General features: G+C 48.7%; 1 protein-coding gene across 1 annotated transcript; it reads left to right on the forward strand.

Annotated features, from left to right (window-relative positions):
- Window positions 1-18,694: 18,694 nt before the first annotated feature.
- On the forward strand, window positions 18,695-21,922 carry SLC52A3 (solute carrier family 52 member 3). Its single transcript, XM_063296865.1, has 3 exons — window positions 18,695-19,791; window positions 20,629-20,752; window positions 21,481-21,922. Exons 1-3 carry the CDS (start codon window positions 18,725-18,727, stop codon window positions 21,691-21,693), a joined length of 1,404 nt encoding a protein of 467 aa, XP_063152935.1. The 5' UTR covers window positions 18,695-18,724; the 3' UTR covers window positions 21,694-21,922.
- The last annotated feature ends 2,049 nt before the right edge of the window (window positions 21,923-23,971 follow it).

The following is a 23,971-nucleotide window of genomic DNA, read 5'->3' on the forward strand; positions in this document are numbered from 1 at the left end:
TTGTCCCCAGTGGAGGACAGTTGGGCTGGGTTTGCTAATTTCGGATGCCCCCTTCTCGCCCTCCTTCCCCCAGCCCCTTCGCCCCCCAGATGGCTGGCAGTGAAAGCAAAGGGGCTGCCTTGCAAGTGAGGGGAGGCGCTGGACTTAGTGGGGGCAGGCCAGCACCCCAGGGACCATGCCTTTTGTCCCCTCTGAACCTGGCTGGCCAGAAGCTCCTTCCCCAGAGGGATCATCAGAGCCCGGCCTTTCAGCATTCAACTTGACCCGCTCCATTGGCATGAAAATCAGATGCAAATGGCGCCGGCAGGGGAGGCAACAAAGCCACAACGTGGCATGGCCGGGGCCTCTCCCGGCTGTCTGTTGGCCCGCAGCACTCCCCGCTTGCAAATCATTTCAGAGCAACTGCTACGTCTCCTGGACAATCGGGAAACAGCCATGGCAGGGGCCCGTGGGGGCATCCGGGTCCAAAACAGGAAAACAATTTGGGAAGAGGCATGATCGATATGTCGTCTTAGCATCTGCTCATTGTTGGAGGCTCTCCAACCCTTTGAAGGAGTTCACGATTCAGCGTATTGCTTGGACCCAAAGGACCGGCTCCTTGGGCCAGGTCCGTCCTTCCATCCCTGCTGGTGGGGGGGTGTGGGCACCTCTCATCAAGCCCGTCACTCTGGCTGTTACACCACAGGGGCACCATTCCCAAAACAAGCGGCCTCCAGGTTTCTCCACTTGGATTCTCAGAAGCTTCAGCAAAACCCACTTTGGGAGTTGAGGTCCCCTCATCCAGAAGAGGCTTGCCTTGGAGGAGGGTGGAGAATCTGGACCCAACCAGGACCCTAAATGAAGGAGCTGCTCCTGCCGCTTTTGCGTGTTTCTGCGTGAAGCTCTTGCGTAGAAACTCCACTGTAGAATAATTACCCCAGCTGTCTCTTGAACTAGCCAGCAGAAATAAAGCTTGTTCTCCAAGGAAAGAATCCTCCACGTGCATCCTTGGAAATTTTCAAACCTGGTTGTCTGTCCCTCTTTCCTGTAGGTCATTTTGAAAGCCCCTCGGCTGCTCGCAGAGCCACGCTACGGCTCAGGGAGATGTTTGACGAGGCTGGGCGTGTGTCTTGTGTTCCAACCTTTGCCTTAAGATAACCATCACCTCTTCATAATTTGGAAAGAGAGCGATGTCCCGGAAAGAGTGTTGTGGTATCTTCTGGCAGATGACTCAGCAGGATATGTACGCAAATGGGGAAATCACCTAGATTACTGAAATCGAGGAAGAAAACCCCAACAATGGCCAGATGCAGCAAAAAAAAAAAAAGATATTTTAGAGGGTGGAGCATAAACTCCTTGGCTGGGATTTTTACCCAGGTCCTTCAATCTTGGGAAAAGTTCTGCTCAATCCCTGCAACCAGGGTGGCATCCATCAGTCTTTGAAGGCCTGTCAGAAAACGAATTGCAGAGAGGCCGGGACATGGGGACAAGGTCAGGGGGTGGGGGCAATGAAGCACAGGGCTGGGCAAATATGACACAAATATTAATACACGTACAGACATGTGGGAGCTGCTGGGGTGGAAAAAGGAGGGGCGGAGGAGAGAGAGATGGGATAGCCCGGGGGGGTTACATGGGGAGGCAATGATGGCGGGGGGAGTGCCCGGTGACTGCAAATGTTGGAATGGGAATGCCGGTCCAGAAAGAAAGCAGAGAAGGCAGGTGGGGGGGAAGGTGGGACCCTGATGCTGAGATTTGGCCTCAGGATCCGAGGGTTGCTGGGGCCCAGGCCCCACCCAGGGGGGTCAAAACAGTCAATATGGCAGCTTCAGCTTGTGATAGACCCTCACCCTGTTTGTCACAGCAGCCAGCTTGACTTTTTGACCATATTTGAACCACCATGGAGTGGCGTGCGCCTCGGATGAGGATGACTGGACTGGCAACTCCAGGTAGAGAGCCTCAGGTGACACCCCTGGGAGGTGGGATGTCCCAGGAAGGGGTGGGGGGTCATGTTTTGCCTAGTTTTTAGTGGGGAAGGAGTGAATGGTAGGAGGAAATCAGGCCATCTGCTCCCATTTTCACCCTTAAAAAGCCCCCCCCCCAGACCCAAATTATCCATTGCAATGGGGCAAAATCGCCAAAATGTCCATGGTGCAATCTGGAGCCACTCCGGAGTTCTGAAGGATGGAAATGGGAGCAGATCACCTGCCAATGTACCCTTTTAGTTTAGAACAGTGTTTTTCAACCTGGGCACGTTAAGCTGGATGGACTTCAGCTTCCAGAATTCCCCAGCCAGCATTCTGGCTGGGGAATTCTGGGAGTTGAAGTCCACCCAGCTTAAAGCGCCCAGGCTGAAAAACACTGAGCTAAGCTATGCATGAGGCAGGAGCATCAATGGGCCAGGGGTTGGGGGGTGTCAAAGAGCCAAGATGGCAGTCATGACCTCAAGACTAGTGCTCCGCCTCTTTTGAAAAGGGAGGGGTTTCAATCCCACGGCCTTCTTGATTTTGTTGACTCTCATCCATTTCCTGGCATAGTGGAGGATGACTCAAGCAGACATTCTTCAACCCATTTTTTTAGTCCTTTTAAGACGGATCAGTGAAGCCATGCTCACACACAAATGTTTCTCTCCATTTTGCACGCTCATACATGTGTACAAGTAGGAAAAACAAAACAACCATAGAGACTGGGATCCTAGAAAAGCCTATTTTCATGGGAACCCTTTGGGACAGAGTATTTGATCTGGAGGGAAACTTTTTATTTTTTTAAACCCTGGTCAGCCATTGGAGTGACCCAGTGGATCTGGGAGAGAGAGAAAAATTAACTATTTGGGCTGCAAAAATCTGATTGTCCACTGGGTGGTGGCAAAAGGACAGAGAAAACTCAAATGCACTGCTGCCATCTAGTGGTCATTGAAATTGTTGCAGGCAAGATACAGCATTACCTTTAGTGTTCAAGTGACAGTTTGACTTATTTTATCTTTATGCTTTGGTGGTTATAAGTATGTTTTTAGTCTTGCCATGGATATTCTGAGTGGCACATTATTGTTGCTCTTCATTTACTGCAAACCACAAGAGTCTAAAAAAAACAACAACCCTATGATTGAGGCAGGTATAAATCCACTTAAATACATAAATAATCAGGCTGGTTGCTTCACTCCAATATCCTGTCAGCACGGTGGGCTCATTCCTCCCATTGGCCGGTGAAATGAGTCATCTCAAGAGGGATTCTCTGTCCATCCATTTTTGCATTCAGAGGTAGACTGCTCCTGAACATGGGGGTTCCATGCATTCCCTGATGAACATGGCTTCTATATAAAGAGACAAATAAATAAACATTGTGGCAACAGGGATGAAGACCTCAGTTCCACCAAGGACAACCTCAGACTTTCCTAGTCACTACGGGGACATTCTGACCTGGAGATAGGAGGATGGGGAGTATGAAGCCCTTTGATCCTTTGTGACCCTAGCTAGATAACACTTTTCTTTATCGGGAATTTTCAAGAGGAAAGATGGGACGGAAGGAGAGCTTGAAACAGCTACATTTTGTTTCTTACCCATCACAGGTTTCGTTTCATGAGAACATCAAGAAGAACCTGGCTGGCGAGGTCAGTTGACACTATGATCCCTTCGCACAACCCATTTAACTTGGTAAGTGAATTCACCCACTTTCTGAATTTCTGCAATACAGTGAACCATGAATTAGCTGAACAGCCTATGTGATTTGCACAACTTGGCCAAAACAAAACCAGGGTTAACACGAATGGAGCTTAGCACACGATTCAAATGCAACTGGCTAATCTTAACTCATCCGGTGAAAGGTCAGTCGTAGCAACGCAGCCCGTGAAATAAAACGGCATGCATTTGCTTGCGTGAGGAACCCCAGCATGCTGTACAGGAGAAAAAGAAGTATATAGAACCAATAGAGGAAGGTTTGGAAGGGATCTTCCATCTAGTCCTGTGTTTCTTGAACTTGGCAACTTTAAGATGTGTGGACTTCAACTTCCAGAATTCCCCAGCCAGCCATGGGGAATTCTGGGAGTTGAAGTCCACACATCTTAAAGTTGCCAAGTTCGAGAAACACTGAACTAGTCCAAACCCCTACCTGGTGCAGGAATCCACTACAATATTATTATTTAAAATAAAATTATTTATAAATTTATATAAATTAAAATTTTATATACATTTCTTTCTTTTTTATACACCCTGTGATATCATTCTAAACGAGTGATCTCGCATGGGAAAGAGCAAAGTGGGAGAGAATGGAAATTACATTTTTCAATATGTTACCTACCCCCTGCTACTCTTTCTATTCCAAACCACACATTTTCTTTTTTAGCAATTGCAGTAACAATCAGTTGGTGGTTCTTTTGTTGAGATTCAGTATGTTTTGACTCGGTTATTCTAACCGGGTGGTGATCTGGGTAAAGGTCTAAACAACTTTAAGAGGCTTTTTAAAAAGTGGCTGCATCCATGCATCATTGCTAAACCGTTATGCATTTGCCCAGACAATCCTGGTTTATTCAGTAGACCTTCTTTAAACAAGCCATGGTTTAGTCCAATGTGGGGATCCAGCTTGTGTATTGGGGAGAGTAATGTAAACCCCTCACTGAATGTATCCATTTTCCATATAAGACGAGATGGAGAGAGAGTTTATGACCCAATCTCTGTCCTATTTTCCAATCACAGCTATTCTCTGGGAAATCTACAGGCTCCATCTTTCTCTGTGACTTTCTCCTGGCACTTTTTTGCAGACAGAACCACACTTTTTCTAGCCATCTTAACCCATGGCCATTACTACCTTTGGCACGTGGAATTCCCCAATGGGAAGAATTAAATTTGGGGTGGCTGAACAATCAGATAAAAGTGGTGATGCTTAATAGAGCCTGACTAATTTGGCCCCAGAGGGACATCCTTTGCAGATGAATTTGATCTTGTCTGAAAAGGTCTTCAATCCACCTGAGATGAAACCATTAGGAAGATGCCTAGGAGACCCTCATGCGCACCATGGATTCACCACAGATCTTGTTATTTTCTGAGCCAAGGGCGGCCCAGCTTCAGTCAAAACTCATGAAGATTTAGGCTCTCTGGATTGGGTTGTAGAGATGTCTCTCTAGTGGGTGATTTTGGCCCCAGAGTGGAATGTGTGACGGATGGGGGGGAGGTTTTCCAGAAAGAAAATGGGCTGGTCTAGAAAGCATGGGAACAGGGCAAAGGTGAAAGGAGGGTTATGGAGAAAGATAAAGGAAGGGGGAAGTGGGTTGGAGCAGGAAAGCAAAGAGCCCCCTGCGCAGAATAAGGGACACACCATCCATCCAGATAAGATGTGGTAATAGAAGGTGGCTTTCAGTTTATATGTTGCATGACAGAAATGGGGTTCTACTGAGCCATAAACGGACCAGATGGGTTGGATGTGCACAACAAGCCACCAACATCCGAACGCTAACCAAGCTGAACCATTGTGCACATGTGGCCAGTGGATCTTTAACGGAGCGGGTTAAGGAGGTTATGCAGACACAGCAACACACACATTTAATTCAACAATCAAACTGGGAGGCTTGGTTGGTAAATAAATGTATGTATAAAGTAAGGCAACTTGGCATCTGTTTGTATACTGGGCAGAGATTTGGGCTTTGCCATCCTTGGTCCAGCCAAGGGGCTGGAAGAGGTTCGACAAGAACATTCTTGACCAATACTCCGGAGCAGAGTTTCTCAACCTTGGCCACTTTAAGACCTGTGGACTTCAACTCCCAGAATTCCCCAGCCAGCAATGCTGGCTGGGGAATTCTGGGAGTTGAAGTCCGCAGGTCTTAAAATGGCCAAGGTTGAGAAACACTGCTTCAGAGCATTGGTGCTGGATCCATGTTCGGCTGAGCACACGTTTACTTCGTTTGGAACCCGCACGGACAACATTGCTGATGATCCCAGCGGAATGTCACTTTTGAGCCTGATGAAACCATGGGTGCTGAAGTTAGTTTCTGAGCTTTGTCTGGGATGCGTCAGCTGGCAGAGTTTCCAGGATCGGCTTACTCACATCCTTTGCCTTCTTATGGTTTAACTCAGCTGACCCCTTCCTTTCACTGGAAAAGAACTGTACCGTCTTGCATTCTAGTTTCCCACCCAAGGCAGTGGCAGGCAGTGAGGTCACAATGATCTCTCTTCCATAGTCACAGAAACCGGGACCAGGAGTAACGGGCATCAATCAGAGCTACCGATATTTTGTATAGATGTAAGAACAAACTTCTTTTTGGCACGATCTCTGCAACAGTGGAGCTGTCTGCCTAGGGAGGCTGAGGTTCTCTGCCTCTGGAGCGTTTGAAGAACGAAGAGGCTGGACAGCCCACACGGGTCTGAGAAACAGTCTGGTGTTGTGGCGAGGGTGCTCGACTAGGAACAAGGAGACCGTGAGTTCGAGTCCTCCTTGGGGCACAGAAGACACCTGGGTGACTTTGGGCCCAGTCCCTTACTGTCAGCCCAACCCACCTTACAGGGTGGTTGTTAGGGGGAAAATAGAAGGATGGAGCATTAGGTACAGAGTTGCACAGGTTAAAGGCCAGATAGAAATCTAATAATAAACAAATAATGGGTGGCCACATTGGTTTTTCAGCACATTGCAGAAGGTTGGACTAGATTAGTGTTTTTCCAACTTGGCAACTTCAAATGTGTGGACTTCAGTTCCCAGAATACCTCAGCCAGCATGCTTGAAGATAGGTAGACTTCAACTCCCAGAATTCCCCAGCCTCCATGCTGGCTGGGAAATTCTGGGAGTTGAAGTGCACCCAGCTTCAACTTGCTGACGTTGAGAAACACTGGACTAGCAGGTGCTAAGGGAGACCTACTTGGGTACCCTGGTCCCCCTGGGCGCCATGTCAAAGAACCATGCCAGGATCATGCCCAGTGCTGCTCAGTGGCTGGGGAGCTGTGGGCTGCTGGAGAGAACAGCTGTGCCCTGGCCAACAGGGATCAGGGTATAACGACCTGGCCCCATGGCCCGCATCAAGATGCCCATGGCAGTGGGCAGCCCTGGGTGCCTTGTTTTACAAGAGGGGGCACTTCCCTTGCATGTCAGCCCCGGTGCCGGTCTTTGGTGTGGAGGGTGTGCCCGGCAAGGCCATGTGTGTCTCTGACTGAAGGCAGGGAGGGGGGGGGCGGTGGTCACGCTCCCTCCTACCCTCAGCTGCCAAATGTCGCTCGTGCATTGGCGGGGGGGGGGGCAGGCTCACATCTGCTCGGGGTTCAGTCAAGGCAATGGCGATGTTGCAGGTCCCTCTCCTGGCCCAGCCCCGGTCTGCCGGCTGACGTCTCAGCTGCTGCAGATCGTCGGGGATGGCCTGGAGGGCCAGACAAAGGGAGGGTCAGGCACGTCATGCTGATCCGGGCAGACAGGGCGGGCGGCACGTGCCGGGGTGGGGGGAGCTCCGGCGAGGGGTGCAAGGCCTCTCTGGCTGGATTAATTCCCCCTTTTGTCTGCCTCTTGGCTCCCACCTCCGGAGCACAAACCATTGGGGAAAACCTGCCGAGGACCGGCTACCCAGCACTGGGGCCGTCCATCCGGCGTCTTCTTTTCTGCTCCTCGGGACCCTGAAATTAATCTCCAGACCAGATCAGGGACTCGGAGCTTCTGTCTCCCTGCTTTGCCCCACCTCTGCCCTTGCCTAGACCCCGGTCTTTGGGGTCTTTCCCCCTTCAGCTCTTCCTACGGGACATGGCACGTGGCCCCCAGAGCAGTGTGGGCGAAGAGGGAGGCCCTTGGGTGTTCCTCCCCCACCCCACTCCACCCCACCCCACCCCACGCATCCAGAGGGGTCCAACACGAGGAGGAAGTGTGGAGCACAGACCAGAAGCTTTGATCCTGGATAGGGGAAAAATCGGGGAGCTGTGGAAGAAAACTTCAACATTTCAGCTTAACTACATGGAAGTTCAGGCTTGTCTGTATGTTAGCACAGTGTTTCTCAACCTTGGCCCCTTTAAGCTGTGTGGACTTCAACTCCCAGAATTCCCCAGCCAGCTACTGCTACTGCTGGCTGGGGAATTCTGGGAGTTGAAGTCCACAGGTCTTAAAGTGGCCAAGGTTGAAAACACTGCTAGTCTATAGTGGCAAACGCTTACAAGGAGTCTGGTAGCATCTAGTGTACGGAAGCTCATGCCCTTTTATAAAATTGGAGTATTGGAAAAGCTGCTATCAGACACCTGATGTTTCACTACCCCGGAGTGAAATCCACCCAGTCCAGCAAGTTCTTCCTCCAGGAAGTGAGGGGGGGGCATAAAAGTGAGAGGCCAGCCCTTAGTTGCCTCCCTCCCATTTGAGAATACAGTTCCATGGAACATGGAGGGTCAGCTTCACCACCCAGGCAAAAGTTAACAGGAGACAGCCTAACCTTCCCCAGCACTGAATGGACTGGTGATTGATGTCTTGTCTAGGGGTGGATTATGGATTATGGGGTATTTAGGGAGGCCTATATGGAGCACAGTTTATCCATTCCAGTTCTTTAAACAGCCCCAGAGGGCAACAGGCAAGTTGGTGCAAAAGAAGATTGGAGCGTCTGCAGGGGGTCAAAAAAGTCAAGAGGGCAGCTGCGCTTACGGGAGTTGGCTGTGCATTGCGCATCAAAAAGAGAGCACCTTTGCTTCTGTGTGGTTGCAGCTGCCATCTTTTGACGCACACCCCCTGCAGACACCCCAGCATGCATTTATAATGTTGCTTTGACGAAATGCTGGCTTTTGCAGGCTGGCTGGGGAATTCTGGGAGTTGAAGTCCACCCATCCGAAAGCTGCTGAGATTGAGAAACACTGCTTCAGATGGAGTTGTTTTTTAAAAAAATTTAATGCGCAGAGCCCCCATTTCATCAAAGCCAAGTCATGGCCTTTCCTTTCCAAGGATGCCTCTAGGTCTCAGGGTGACCCCAAGGAATAGTTTAGAACAGTGTTCCTCAACCTTGGCCACTTTCAGATGCGTGGACTTCAACTCCCAGAATTCCCCTGGCTGGGGAATTCTGGGAGTTGAAGTTCATGCATCTGAAAGTGGCCAAGGTTGAGGAACACTGCTTTAGAAGATTAAAATGAAAGGAGGTTGCAGCCCAGAACTGTCTTTAGAAGCTGTCCAGGCAAAAAAGGGACAAGTCAGATATTTGGGGGGGGGGCATGGGGGGAAGAGGGAGAGTGCAGGCCAGTTAGAAAGCAAGCAGAGAGTTGGCAGATCTGGGTTACAAAGAGCAAATTTTGTCCTTGGAGTTTGGGGCTTTGCACCCCAGATCTGACACCCCTGAAGAAGGGCAGTGTCCCCACAATGGCCATTTGTCATACAGAGGGACTAGCAAAGGCCTTCTGTGGCTGCCAGCTGGGCAAATGGGACCATCCCAAGGCTTCAGAGCGCCCTCATTTTAATGATTCTCTCCCTAAGGTTTTGTCTGCACCAGGGATGGCTTGGGATGGGCACTAGATGGCAGCATGGCACAGTTGACAAATTTACTAGAGGTCCCCGGAATAAGAACATCCCGGTTTACAGACGACTCTAGTTAAGAACGGACTGCCATAAAGACTATTACCTTAAAAATTTGAGTTAAGTACAATCTTTTGGATTAAAAACACAATGCTACTTTGTGGATTATTATGTTTAAGATGTTTTAGTGTATTTGGAAGTGTTTCTTAAGTATTTTATATGCTTAGAAAGATAAAATATATACTATATAGCAGTGTTTTCAACCTTGGCCACTTTAAGACATGTGGACTTCAACTCCCAGAATTCCCCAGCCAGCCATGGCTGGCTGGGGTATTCTGGGAGTTGAAGTCCACATGTCTTAAAGTGGCCAAGGTTGAAAACACTGCTATATTCTAACACAAACATTTGACTAACTGATGCTAAATAACTGTTCTGACTTACATCCAAATTCACCTGAAGGACAGACGTAGGAAAGGAACTCATTCTTAAACCAGGGACCTGCTATAGTTGATTATTGGGATGGGGGGAAAGGATTTGTAGAATCCTAACTGTTTACTCAGACCTGCACGCCCCCTGAGATTAAATCCCAAAGAAGCACCCATAGGATTGGAGACTTAAAATAGTCAAGATTTAAATAGTCAAGATTAATATTTACTTTTCAATTTTAAACAAATCATTATGCATTTTAAATTTTCATGTTACAGCATGGATCTTAATAGCACTGATTAATCGTGATTGGTTACTATTGATTAATATGAAACATTAAGATATTTAATATGAAGAAACTGTAATATTAAAGTGTTTTTTTAACCCTTCCAGAGGGTTATAACTGTGCGCACATGCGCATTTGCATGTCGGAGAAGTCCCGCAATGAATTGATCAATCGGCCAAATCTTTATTACGGTCATAGACCAGCATAAGATGTTCTGCAATTTCTCAAAAAGCATAGTTGGGCTTGCCTAGCCCACAAGGCTAGGCTAAAATTAACCGGCCAGAGTCATTGTTGAGATGGGCAGTGGAAAAAATGCAATAAATAAATAAGATAAATAAAAAGAGGTTGGTAACTGGCAGTTTCACGGAGGTAGGAATGCAGTCTTGGCACGTTGGATGAAGGATCTTTGTTTTGTGCCTTGTGATCCAAATCCAGCCCTTGGGATGGCATCTCCTTCCCCGTAGAATACAAATGGATGACAACCACTTTAAGATGATGATGCAAACAGATCCAGACCTAAAGAAAAATGGGAGATGAAATCTGGGGAATTCTGGGAGTTGAAGTCCACCCACCTTCAGGCTGCCAAGGTTGAGGAACACTGGTCTAGCATCTCAGCCAGGACCAGGGGTTGACTATCGAGAACTCTGGGGAGGAAAAACAGGAAGAACCCAGGCAGATATTAAACCACAATAAGAGATCCAGAGAGAGCTTCCTTAACAATGATGAAAAAGGGCATGCTCGGCAACCAGGAACAGTGGCGGAAAGAGAATAATCTACCAGATGGCTGAAAAAAGAGAGGGATGCAGGGAGAAGGGAGGTATTCAGGAAAGAAAGGAAGGGTCAGGCAGACAGTTTGTAAGGGGAAAGGAAGACAACGACCCCGAGTGACAGGCTGAAACTCAACTTCAGCAGGGTTGAAGATGGGATCGGATGGTGATGGAGGAGAACGGTCGGGTGGAAGACCTCCCAGAATTTCTATCAAAAGTTTCTCAAATCAGGTACCTGAATTGACTCAAGAGTTGGCACCACCAGGGGCATGTGGGAAAGAGGATGTGGCAACCGGCTACAGAGGAGAGTGTCCAAAATGGAAAATGTTGTTTAGCTTCTTAGAAGGCTGTTAAATATAGCAGGGGATCTCTCTACGAGCTTGCTTTGCCCGGAAGATCTCTGTAGGCCCAGCATCCAGACACCTTTCTCCATCCTTGCTGTAAGGTGTGGTAGGCCTTCTTCACGTCTGACCCAGAGAAGTGTTCAGCCACAATCCAAGAGGACAAGCAAGTGGAAAGGGCTGGAACAAGGCTGTCTACTACGTCCATAATGATGGCATTAAAGACGGACATTAATTCCCCAATCACAGCAAAGTTCAGCTTGAAGACAGTGATTGATTATGTGCCATCAAATTGGTGTTGATTCCTAGCAACTGTTACGTATATGTCTATGTATTATAATTTGTATTATATATTTTACATGTATGTATGTATGTTAAGAGAAGACAGGAAAGAGGTAATAGAGACGCAAGTTTAAAAGAATATAAGGAACGCAGATAAAAAATCAAACCTATGCAGTAAAATACAGGCAGAGAGCCACCAAATCTGAAATATGGTATGACTAATATATTCTAATACATCAATAAAAGCTGATAATACCAGAAGACATTTCATATCCATTGTGCAATAAAAACTTGTCTCAAACTTTAAACACACTTGGTTAACACAATTCCAATCATTTGAGGAGGGGGGAAGGAAGGGAGGAAGGAAGGAAGGGAGGGAGGGAGGGAGGGAGGGAGGGAGGCAGGCAGGCAGGCAGGCAGGCAGGCAGGCAGGCAGGCAGGCAGGCAGTCATCGGTTGGTGTGGGGTGCATTATCCACTGATGACACTCAGTAGTATATCTCTGTCCCTGGCCTACCAGTTGAAGCTGTCAAGGTTCTGTCCTGATGTGGGGGCCTGGATGGAGAACAGGCTTCAACTCAGCCCTAATAAGACCAGGTGGCTGTGGGTCTGGGGCCCAACTGATCCCAGAACCAGAGATTTCCATCTTTGGCTCTGGGAGGGGTTGAACTCCCCACTTAGATCCAGTATGTAGTTTAGGGGTTCTCCTGGACTCACAGCTTCTGCTGAAGGAGCAGGTGGCAGTTGGGGCCAGGAGGACCTTTGCATAACTTCACCTTGTGTGCCAATTCTGGCCATTCCTAGATCAGGAGGCCCAGCTTCTGGTCACTCATGCCTTAAGTCACCTTTTGGCTAGACTACTACATGGGGCTGCCCTTGAAAGCCATCTGGAAGTTGGCCTTCTGCAATTGGTCCAGAATATAGTGGCACAGATAGGTGTGAGTGCACCTTGGCATGCCCTGTTGGAAGAAGGCTTTGGATACGGAGGAACCAAGGGCTAGCTGAACTAGAAGGAGTCCACATTTGAAAGGCTTGTAGGCTTGCCCAGCAAATCTCTTCCACAAGGGACCGTGATTGATACTGTGTTTAACAAGCCATGGGATGAATATTCAGTTCTAATGAAGTACATACAGTCCATTTGAATACACGGGTGCATGGAGAGTACAACACTCAGTTCCTCTGAGAGAACTGAAACAATGGCATGCCATGCTACCAGGAGAAGATCAAAGTACAACTGATGGATAAAAGCAGGACGTGACCTTCCATGCCAAGAACTACTCAAGAAGTGCTAAACCCCTTTCTAAGTTACTTTCTGAACTCTAAGAATATTGCATGACTTGACTCATGAAAACTGTCTGGTCAGAGTCCAACACGTTTCGGTTATAAAGGCAGAGACAAAGTGAAGTTAGGAGAGAAAGTTGTACACATGGATGCAAGACATCAAGGTCTATTAATTTATCACTTTCTCCTACTATCTTTTCAATGCTGGGAACTCTTTCTGGAAGGATCAGACAGCTTGTGATGATTATCTGATTATTAGACCATCTCTCTGGGTATGCTGGTTGGGAAAGTCATGTGTACCTCAAATCAGTTGGGCTGAAACAGAAATGTACTAAAGGGACAAGCTGAGATTCAATAAAACTGGGCATTGATTGCATTGTACATCGTAGGGTTTTTTTGGAGATTGTGCATTGGAGACCAAGGTCCAGAGGAGCAGGGATAGGGGTTCTCTGAGTTTTCATCTCCAAACACACTTATATAACACCACTATTTGTGAGCCACATTGGCTCCCGACAGGCTTCTGGTACTGGTTCAAGGTACTGTTATCACCTATAAAAGCACAGGACTAGGATATGTGCGTATCAGCCTTTTGAGGTAGGCCAGGTCAGGAAACAGACACCCAGAAGCAATAAAAGACCTGTACTTTATTGATCTAGGCCAGTGTTTCTCCACCTTGGCAATTTTAAGATGAGTGGACTTCAACTCCCAGAATTCCCCAGCCAGCTTCCAGAATCTTGGAAGCCTGATGATGTTTTCCCATCCCTCCCTCTTATACCTAAGAGAGTTAAGGCAGGCCATCTTGAGTTTCTTTCTCACCCTTCCCTGTTTTCCTGGGCTGAGCTCATGGGTTCCTAATGGTTGCTGCATCATTTTCTTCAAGGTCATCTCTGTGCTCCTCAGTGCCATGGAAGCACCTTTCTCCGATTGTTGCACCCATCCCACAACTTCCAGTCCCTTTCTCAAAGCAATATCACCTGACGGGACCTAGAAGGCAGGCCTTTTCTACTGCAGGGCCTTCCCTTTGGAATGATCTCCAATGGCTCTTAGAAAGGCATTAAAAACATGCCTCTTCCACCCAGGCACTGGGGCTAAGATAATCAGAGATCTTACCTTGGGAGGTACAGTAGAGATCAAGGGTTTCCAGGTGTCTATTCATTGTTGCTTAATTAATTGTTGTTTAACTGCACTTTAATTTTTGTTTTATATTGATGGACGCCGCACAGGGTCGCATTTGTGTGAGTTGGGCAGCCATATAAATTTCTTAGATAGATAAATATATAGAATTGGGCCTCTTTGCCCTGGGTTTCACAAGAAATTAGCCAGATCAGAGAAAGACCAAACTGTCATGTTTGTGTAACATGTTCAAATGGTTAGTATAAATCTGGTGCAATCATTCATTGTGTGTGTGTGTGTGTGTGTATGCATCTACTATATTTTGCAGACCCAGACTTATCAGATAGTTTATGGCTAAATATCTTGCCAACCCCAAGAAAATGAATTAATAATAAACAAATTAAGGGTATTGTGTGAACACAGCCAAATGATGGAGCATAACTGCCTATTTAAACAAGAGTTTAAATCTCCTGTGTGTTCCAATATTGCCAGAGGGCCCCATTTTTTGCAGCAGGAACATAGTAATTGAATAAAATCAGAAAAAAAGAGAGGAAGAGGAGGAAGAAGGGAGAAGAAGAAGAGGAGGAAGAGGCAGAGATAGAGGAGGAGAAGAGGAGGAGGAAGAGGCAGAGATAGAGGAGGAGAAGAGGAGGAGGAGGGGGAGGAGGGGAAAAGAGGAGGAAGAGGAAGGAGGAGGAGGGGAGGGGAGGAGGGGAAAGAGGAAGAGGAGGAGGAGGAGGGGAAAAGAGGAAGAGGAAGAAGAGGAGGAGGAGGGGAAAAGAGGAAGAGGAGGGGGAGGGGAGGAGAGGAGAGGAGGAGGAAGAGGGGGAGGAGGGGAAAAGAGGAAGAGGAGGGGGAGGGGAGGAGAGGAGAAGAGGAGGAAGGAGGGGGAGGGAGGAGGAGATCTTCTCTCCTACCTGAAGTGAGACAGAAAAGCAGTGCTTGCTGATATGTTTATACCTGTTGAACACGCCATCCCTAAAATTACGACCTTTTAAAAACCGAGCTCCACATAAGCTTTTCCAGGTGTGTGTAATTACCTCCCTTTGCCTTCTTGTGAAACTTGGCCAAACCGTTCCCTCCGATGCACTGGGGATGCAGCAGCCACAGAACAATGACATCCAGCACTCCCACCTGCCTCGCGGCTAACTGCAAGCCGTTCCCTAAAAAATCCTGCTGTTCTTGATCAGCCAGTTTGGTGCATTCTATCTAGACCGCATCTTTGTCTCTCCTTCTCGGAAGACTTTGGCCCGGGCTCTGATTCCAAAGCGGAGCCGCCAACAGGCGCACAGGTAAACAAGACAACTGGGCCTGGCTAGGATCCAGCCGATCTTGGCCCCCTGCTGGGTTGGCTGGGAGGCTGGTGCAGAAAAGAGACTCTCAGGGAAGGTGAAGGACCAGCTCAGCTTACGGAACTGAAGGTACGGTGTGTGAGTCGCCTCTGTCCGCTTTTGGCATTCAATTAAGCTAGCCTGGGGGAACTGTTCCAGCTTTGCTGAGGATCATGCAGTTTTGCACACAACTCCCATCAATAGGTCCCCTTGGGCAGGCTCCAGAAACTCAGGAGGGGCTGCTGAGTCCTCCCACAAGACCTGCCCCCCAAGATCGTGATAGTTAATGGAGTAGAAGGAGAGAAAGGTAAATCCGTGGGGAGTGATTGAATCCAAGCTCCAGAGCAGCATATGGGAAATGAAAATGATCTTAAAGGTCTAGCTCAGAGTTTTTCAAACTGTGTTTCGCGCAACCTTAGAGTGCATGAATTTGGTGGTGTTCTGTACCAGGGGAAAAAAGGTTGACTTGAACACACCAAGTTTCTATCGCTAGAACTTTGCTTCTTGACTGGGGGGAAGTGCAGGGTATTTTTTTTTAAATAGGCCAAAAAAAGTTTGAATGTTCCTGCTCTCCCTAATTAAAACCGGAAAAAGCAGGATGATGTGGCTGCGAAACAAGCCAATGCAATTTTAGCCTGCATCCACAGAGACGTGGTTTGCAAATCGGTGAAGTCACGGTTCCATCGTATTCTGCGTGGGACAGACCACCCATCCCGTGTAGCGTGTCCGGTTTGTGGTGCCGCCTTGTATGAAGAACGTGAGCAGATTTGAACAAGGACACGGGGGCAATGCAGAGGTCCAGGATGGGCTCAGCGTTGGGAACATTTAGCCTTGGGAAGACATGCCCGTGATGGTGGTTGCTTTGTGGTGTTTTGGGGGAACCAACAGGCAGAAGTAGGTTGACACCTGCCATCCTAGGATGCAGGACACAGAACCATGGTTTGATGTTAGAGGAACATAGATTCCTGCTGAATTTGTAACTTACCTTTACTTTTTATGAGATTTTAATGTTTATTTTTATAGTATTAATCTTACTGTAAACCACCCAGAGTCCCTGTTTTGGGGGAGATGGGCGGTAACAAAATTTGAATAATAAATACAATTTGAGGGAAAACTTACTGATAGCAAAAGTGGCTTGGCAGCGGAACCAAATGAATCAGATTTCCTCCCCTGCCCTGGGTGGGTTGAAGTAGGGACTAGAGACTTAGGCAGGCAAAGCCTTAAGGTGGAGTTTTGCACAGAAGAGGAGCCAAGCTTGAGGGCTCCTTCCCACTTTTGTGCTGTGTTCACACAATATGCTTAACCGGCTCACTGAATTATTTATTTATGTATTCATTCAATTTATATAGCCACCCATCTCAGCCAGTGACTCTGGGCGGCTAACAGCAATAAAAACAGTCATAATATAAAACAATACAAACAATAACAAAAATTAAATATAAATATAAATACAGCCGAGCGATCTTAAAAGCCATGGTGTTAACATAACCATGAAATGGGGCCCTTCGTACACTTGGGGCCCCAGGCCCGGGCGCAAAGCCAGGTCTTCAAGGCCTTCCGAAAAGCCAGAAGGGCCGGGACCATCCTAATCTCAGGAGGGAGGATGTCCCAGAGGGCAGGTGCCATGGCAGAAAAGGCCCATCTCCTGGTCCCCGCCAGCTGACATTCCTTGGCGGATGGGACCTGGAGCATGCCTACCCTGCTGGACTGGATTGGACAGGCAGAACTGACTGGGAAAAGACGGTCTCTTGGTAACCCGGTCCCAAGCCATGAAGGGCTTTAAAGGTGACAACCAGCACCTTGAACTGCACCCAGAAACACACTGGCAGCCAATGAAGCACCCGCAGCAGAGGTGTTACGTGTGCCGAGTAGCCGACACTGTTCACAACCCGGGCAGCTGCATTTTGTACCAGCTGAAGCCTCCGAATGCTCTTCAAGGGCAGCCCCATGTAGACCGCGTTGCAGTAGTCCAGACGGGAGGTCACGAGGGTGTGAGTGACAGTGAGTAGTGCTTCCCGGTCCAGGAATGGGCGCAGCTGGCGCACAACCCAAAGGTGTGCAAAGGCCCTCTTAGCCACGGCTGCCACCTGCTCCTCCAGCAGGAGCCGTGAGCCCAAGAGGACCCCCCAGATTGCGCACCGGGCCCATCTGGGGCAGTGCCACCCTGTCCGGGACCAACGATGGAAAAACCTTGGTACTGGGAGGCCCAAACACCCAAAGCTGCTCGGTCTTGCTTGGGTTGAGCCGGAGCCCACTGCACCCCATCCAGGCCCCCACAGCCTCCAGGCACTGGGACAGGACATCCATGGCATCACTCAGGCAGCCCGGGAAGTAGATATAAAGTTGGGTATCATTGGCATACTAGCGATACCTCACCCCAAACCGTCAGATCACCTTACCCAGCGGCCTCATGTAGATGTTAAATAAGAGGGGTGAGAGAACCAAGCCCTGCGGCACCCCGCAAAGTAGGGGACGTGGGCTGGACCTCTCCCCCCCATCAGCACCGACTGGGACCAACCCCAGAGGAAGAGGGAGAACCAGCGCGACACAGTGCCACCCACCCGCAACTCCCAAAGCCGGTCCAGAAGGACACCATGATTGATGGTATCGAAGGCCGCCGAGAGGTCAAGAAGAGCCAGGATTGATGCACCGCCCCATCCCACTTCCTCCAGAGGCCATCCAAGAGCGCGATCCATGCCCTCTCAGTCCCATATCCCGGCCTGAATCCTGACCGGAAGGGTCCAGATAACCCGCTTAATCCAGAGTCCTTAATTAATCCACTTTCTGGCTTTGCACAGGACATTAAACTATAAACTCCCCCAATGGGATGGCTTGATGGCATGACCCAAGCCGCAAAAGAAACAAACCAGGGTTAATCATAATCAGGCGTCATCTTTTGTGCAAATGCATCCTAGGTTGCACTGAGGTCAAAATGGTGGCCACAACTGTGAGTTCAAAGCCCCAACAAAGCATGTAAAAAGGAGGGAAAGCTTCGGTTCACAACCGCCACCTTGCCTTTTTTACCTGGTTGTGCAAAAGCAACTAAGACCTCTGTGAATTAAATTAATGTTAATTAAATATAAATTAATTTCACTTAAGCTGTGTTTCCCTCCTGGTTCTCCCTCTTTACTGGTTCTGGCCCTACTTCTTTCAGAATACAGCTTTTGGCACTCCACTCAAAGGCCAGATCTGGCTCATAAAGGAAAATAAGAAGTGGGTTTTATTACTTTATGACCTTATTATTGTATTTCTTTATCTCTCCAGATCAACGTTTCTCAACCTTAGCCACTTTAAGACCTGTGGACTTCAGCTCCCAGAATTCTCGGAGTTGAAGTCCACAGGTCTTAAAGTGGCCAAGGTTGAGAGACACTGCCCCAGGCAATGTGAATCAGGTAGGTCTCTGTAAGCCCTCAGCAAAAGTCCATTCCTTCTTCCTTCCCCCAGGCCACCTCTCCTCCAACAGGAATTCTGCTCCGGGAGGAAGATGGCGTGGCTCACCCACCTGCTGGCCTGCGTCTTTGGAACCGGCTCCTGGATGGCCATCAACGGGGTGTGGGTCGAGCTTCCTCTGCTGGTGACGGAATTGCCTGAGGGCTGGTTTCTCCCTTCCTACCTCACCATTATCATCCAACTGGCCAATGTTGGACCTCTCTTTGTCACTCTCATGCACAAGCTGAAACCTGGTTTGCTGAAGGAGGCCTCGGTCATCTCGGTGCTGGTCTCGATAGGAGTCGTGGCCTGCTTCCTCCTGGCCTTCCTTTGGCATTACACCAGCCCCATAGCGGGGAAACCGCACAGCGTGGCCTTCTTCGTCCTCACCTTCTTTCTCTCGCTGGTAGACTGCACCTCGTCCGTCACCTTCCTGCCCTTCATGGCGCACTTCCACCCTCGCTACATCCCCACTTTTTTCATTGGCGAAGGACTCAGTGGGTTAATCCCAGCTCTCTTTGCCCTGGCCCAGGGAGCAGGCATTGCCAGCTGCGTCCAGGTCACCGTGCCAACCCACAATGCCACTGTCAGCAACTCTTCATTGGTCAACACAACTGGTCCAGGTGACCCTCCTCCTATGGAAACTCGTTACTCCCCAGCCAACTTCTCCAGCCTGGTCTTCTTCCTTGTCCTGTCGGCTATGATGTTCTTCTGCCTTGTGGCCTTCCTCTTCCTCAACCGGCAGTCCAAGTTGTGGGAACTTTCCACGCAGAACTTGTGCTCCAGTGAGATCACCCTGAACTCGGTCCAGAAGATTCCTACAGGCAAGCAGGAGCCGTCAAACTTGAAGGGGGGCACATCCTACTCCATGGAGAGAAAGCTCGAGAACTCCAACCAAGGTGTTGATGATGCAGATGCAGACAAGGTCACATATTTTACCTCTAAATTCGTCTTCATCTATTTCCTCATCACTTGGGTGAATGCACTGACCAACGGCATCCTACCATCCGTGCAAAGCTATTCATGCTTGCCTTATGGCAACATGGCTTACCATCTGACGGCCACCTTGAGCTCCATGGCCAACCCTCTTGCCTGCACCATTGCCACATTCCTACCCAACAGGTCTGTGTTCCCAGTCAAGCCAACTGTTTTGAAAATAGTATTCTTGGGGTGAATTTACTAACAACGTAGGTGGTATTTCTTGCGCTTGAACTGCTGTGGCTTGCTGAGACCTTTGTTTGGTCTTTGATAAGCCTGGGGAAGAGAGAGAGCAATTTGGTGCCACCTTGACATGCTGTAATGGTACGCGGGAATGACCTTGGGAGACAGGAGGAAGAGCTGCAGAATAGGCAGCGGCCAGATAAGAGGCAGCTGAGCCCGCAGCAGGAATGGGGAAGTGGCAAACATCTCAGAAGGGACCCTCCCTAGTTTCTTGGGCTGTAAAGGCGAGGGGGGAGAGATGTACTTTGAGACTTGTAAGATCGCCGTCAGCCTTGCGAGGTAGTCCAGAGAAGAAGCACACCCAGAAGTACTAGCTCTACCTTTATTGTAAGGTTTGATTAGCAAAATCTTGCAGGTCTGAACACACATCTCTCCCCGCTCGCCTTTACAGCCCAAGAAACTAGGGAGGGTCCCTTCTGAGATGTTTGCCACGTCCCCATTCCTGCTGCAGGCTCAGCTGCCTCTTATCTGGCCGCTGCCTCGTCTGCAGCTCTTCCTCCTGTCTCCCAAGGTCTTTCCCGCAGATCATCACAAATGCTAATATCAATCTGTTCAAGTTTCTTTCTCAAGTTTCTTCATTAAGAGAAGATGCCCAATCATTCTTTACCAAATCATGGGTTAGCTTACATCTTTCCCGTACTCTCTAATGAATTCTTTGTTTGGAGGTTGGCTTGCTCCAAGAGACCTCCCAGTCCCTCTCCAAAAGGAACAACCTACAGCCTCTGTTCTCTCCCCCAGGTCTCTCCTGTTCTTGGGCATACTGGCAACCACAGGAACTGCATTCGGAGTCTACAACATGGCGATGGCTGTGCTCAGCCCCTGTCCACTCTTACAGCAATCCAGCTGGGGGGATGCCCTGATTGTAAGTCGGCGGCTCGATCACTTCCTGAGGTTTGAAGATAGGTTGATTGGGTTTGCACAGCATGCTAGGCTTGGGCTAAAAGCTGGCTGTGTTGTTTGTGGTTCCCTGTCTGGGAAGAACCCAGCCGTTCCCTGAACATCTTACTTGAACGAGGCCAACACCCTGAGCCATAATAGGGTTTACATTTGGACCATGCATCTTATGCGAATACAGCAATGGTATTCTGTTAATTTGTGGTTATGCAGGCAGACACTAAATTGTTTTCTGCTTCATTATGTCAGAATGGACGTGGAAAATGGATGCAGGAATGCTGCTAGTTCCACTTCCAGCATATTGGGAAGGCATCAGTTTGGGAAAGCTATTTTAGCTGATAAAATTGACAGTTTCAAGGCAGACCAAAGGCAAAATTCACATCATTTAAAAACTTTACCCAGGTATCATCTGCTTAGCTGCTAGATCAGTGTTTCTCAATCTTGGCACTTTTAAGGTGTGTGGACTTCAACTGAAGTCCACACTCCTTAAAGTTGCTAGGGCTGAGAAACACTGTGCTGGGTGTTTTAGCTTCTTTTAAGGCAATGCTTCTCAACCTCAGCAACTTTAATCTCCTAGGCCAGAGTTCTTCAAACTGTATTCTGCAGAATCCTAGGTCTCTCCCAGAATCCCTGGGCTCTTTCAAGACCTCCAGCTGCTGAGCTTCACAGCCATGTGCTCTCCCTCTCTACCAACAGGTGATTTCGTGGGTATCCTTCACTGGGACCCTCACTTACGTCAAGGTGATGCTGGGGGTGATCCTTCGCAGCTGCAGCCACAGCGCCCTTGTGTGGTACGGAGCGGTGGAGCAGCTGGGGTCTCTGCTAGGGGCTTTGCTCATGTTTCCCTTGGTGAACATCTACCACTTCTTCAAGTCGGCTGACTTCTGCAGCTTCCAGTGCCCGGCGTGACGTGCCAGGAGTCAAGCAGAGGCTTCGCTAAGCAATCCAACCGCACACGTTACAGGAAAAGCCTCCCCAGGGGCGGATAGGCGCAACAGTCAGAATATCACCCCTCCTTTTCGAGAGAACGAAGGCAAGATGTCGGAGAACCTAGCAAGCCAAGGGGTGTACCTATGAAGGACCACATCCCCCTAGTCAGCAGCACCCACAGTAGCGAGCGAGTGCACTCCTGACTTTGTGCTCAATTCAGAGACAAATCATTAACCTTTGGGCTCCCCGGAAGTAAATCATTAACCTTTGGGCTCCCCGGAAGTAGGGCTGATGTCTCCTCGCTGAGAAAAGTCTGGAGGACCACCAGATGGCTACAAAGAGTTACGGCTTTGCTGCCACCTACCCTTCGTTTGGGTTTTTGCAGCCCAGCTAAGATAGTCGTACTTAAGAATAAAGCGTCTCTCACTGGGTGAGAGGAAGTTGCCCCGTGGATCTATGCCCTTGAGTTTGGGTGGTTTCATAACAAATCAGTTCCGTTTCCAATATACCCATTTGATGGTTTGTTTGGTCCCAAGAGACTCTACGATTCAGTATATAGACTAAAATGAAAATAGGGGAGGACGTTCAGGAAAGAAAGGGCTGGGTCTAGGAATCATCCCACTGGTCACATCATGGACAGTGTTTCTCAACCATGCTGGCTGGGGGATTCTGGGAGTTGAAGTCCACGCATCTTCAAGTTGCCGAGGTTGAGAAACACTGAAGTAGCGAATGAGGAAGAGCAAATGAGCCCTAAACCAATTCAGGGAATTAATCTCAAAGGGTAACCTTCAGACCTAAACAGATCCAGTCATGCCCAGGACTGAACTAACTCCAACAGTTGTGGTAGGATCTGCTGTAGGATCACCCAATCCATTCAACTGATCCATTTTACCCATACAGTCCTCCAAGAAAGAGAGCTGGAGAGAGAGAGGGGCCCCAAAGCATGCCTCTCCATTGCAGAACTCCTGATCTTGGCTTTGCGAATGCTGATTGGCTACAAGGGTCAAGCCACGCCTTCTGCTGCCAGCCTATCACATGGGGTCGGAGCTAGTGATATCAGGAAATCTTGGAGCCTTTGTTTGTTTACTAGACTTATATCCTGCTTTTCCTTCAAGAGCATTCAAAGTTGCCTACTCTCTCCTCCCCTTTTTTTCACAACAACAACCCTGTTAGGCTGGCCCCAAATCCCTCAGGGATCTTCTGTGGCTGAGGGAGGTCTAGAACCTGGGTCTCCCTCTCTTAGTCTACCACAGTGTTTCTCAACCTTGGCAACTTGAAGAGGGCTGGACTCCATCTCCCAGAATTCTCCAGCCAGTTGGCTGGCTGGGGATTCTGGGAGTTGAAGTCCACCCCTCTTCAAGTTGCCAAGGTTGAGAAGCACTGGTCTAGCACCTTTATTGTGATCCCACACTGGCTGTTTAAAATAAGGTGTGCATGTGGTACAAACACAGATGCTAAATTTGCAATTGACCCTGTTCCACATTTGGTGCCCCCACAGGACCCCCCTTCCAGTTGGAGGTTAAGAAGAACTTCTTCATAGATGGGGCAGTTCTACAGCGAAGGGAAGGGCCAAGGGAGGTGGTTTCGAGCTAGATGTGTCCAAACCGAAACTCAACAGTGATGCTGCCATGTGGTTTCCAGCACTGAAGCCTTGAAATGGGTTTTTGCACTCTGTGATTGTCGGCGATGTCCAGCTGCCCTTTGCAAACAGAAGACTGGACCAGCTGCCATAATTCCATCTTGGCCTGACCCCTTTGTGAGGTCTTCATTGTGGAAAATCAGTGGTGAACACCAACCAGCCGGAACAGAACAAGGAACTAGAGAAAATACTGTGTATCCGGCTATGCAAAGTGCGTCGATAAAGTTGAAGCATTCAGGATTCTATTGACTTAACCCTAACTGAGGAGAGGCTGCATTTCAGCATGTTCTGTAATATTGCGCAATTGAACTCCTGCCAAATGGCTGGGATTGTCACACACACCTATACACACAGAGACGTGTGTGCATCCAGAGGGCTGTTTGGTCACCTCCCACTCCTGGTGGGCTAACAGCAAAGCGGCTTGTAGGCAAGGTGTTGTAACTGGGTTATAGATGAAAAAATGGAAGGCCCCCTCCCAAATTGTTGTCTAAAATCTGTACGTTGCGTAAGGCGTCTTCAAAAGTTCCCCTCTGCCCTCTAACTGATAATTCAAGCACTTAGCTCAGAAAATGATTTTCTCAGTGTTGTTTCCGGGGCTCAATTCATTGTAGGCTAAAA

Source organism: Candoia aspera, chromosome 3 (genome assembly GCF_035149785.1).
Source record: "Candoia aspera isolate rCanAsp1 chromosome 3, rCanAsp1.hap2, whole genome shotgun sequence".
Taxonomy (NCBI): Eukaryota; Metazoa; Chordata; class Lepidosauria; order Squamata; family Boidae; genus Candoia; species Candoia aspera.

Bases quoted from the DNA above. Each gene is read 5' to 3' on its own strand.
- SLC52A3 (XM_063296865.1), top strand. From the start codon at position 18,725: ATGGCGTGGCTCACCCACCTGCTGGCCTGCGTCTTTGGAACCGGCTCC. The intron at 19,792-20,628 runs GTCTGTGTTCCC...TCTCTCCCCCAG, and splicing joins GCCACATTCCTACCCAACAG to GTCTCTCCTGTTCTTGGGCA. The intron at 20,753-21,480 runs GTAAGTCGGCGG...CTCTACCAACAG, and splicing joins GCTGGGGGGATGCCCTGATT to GTGATTTCGTGGGTATCCTT.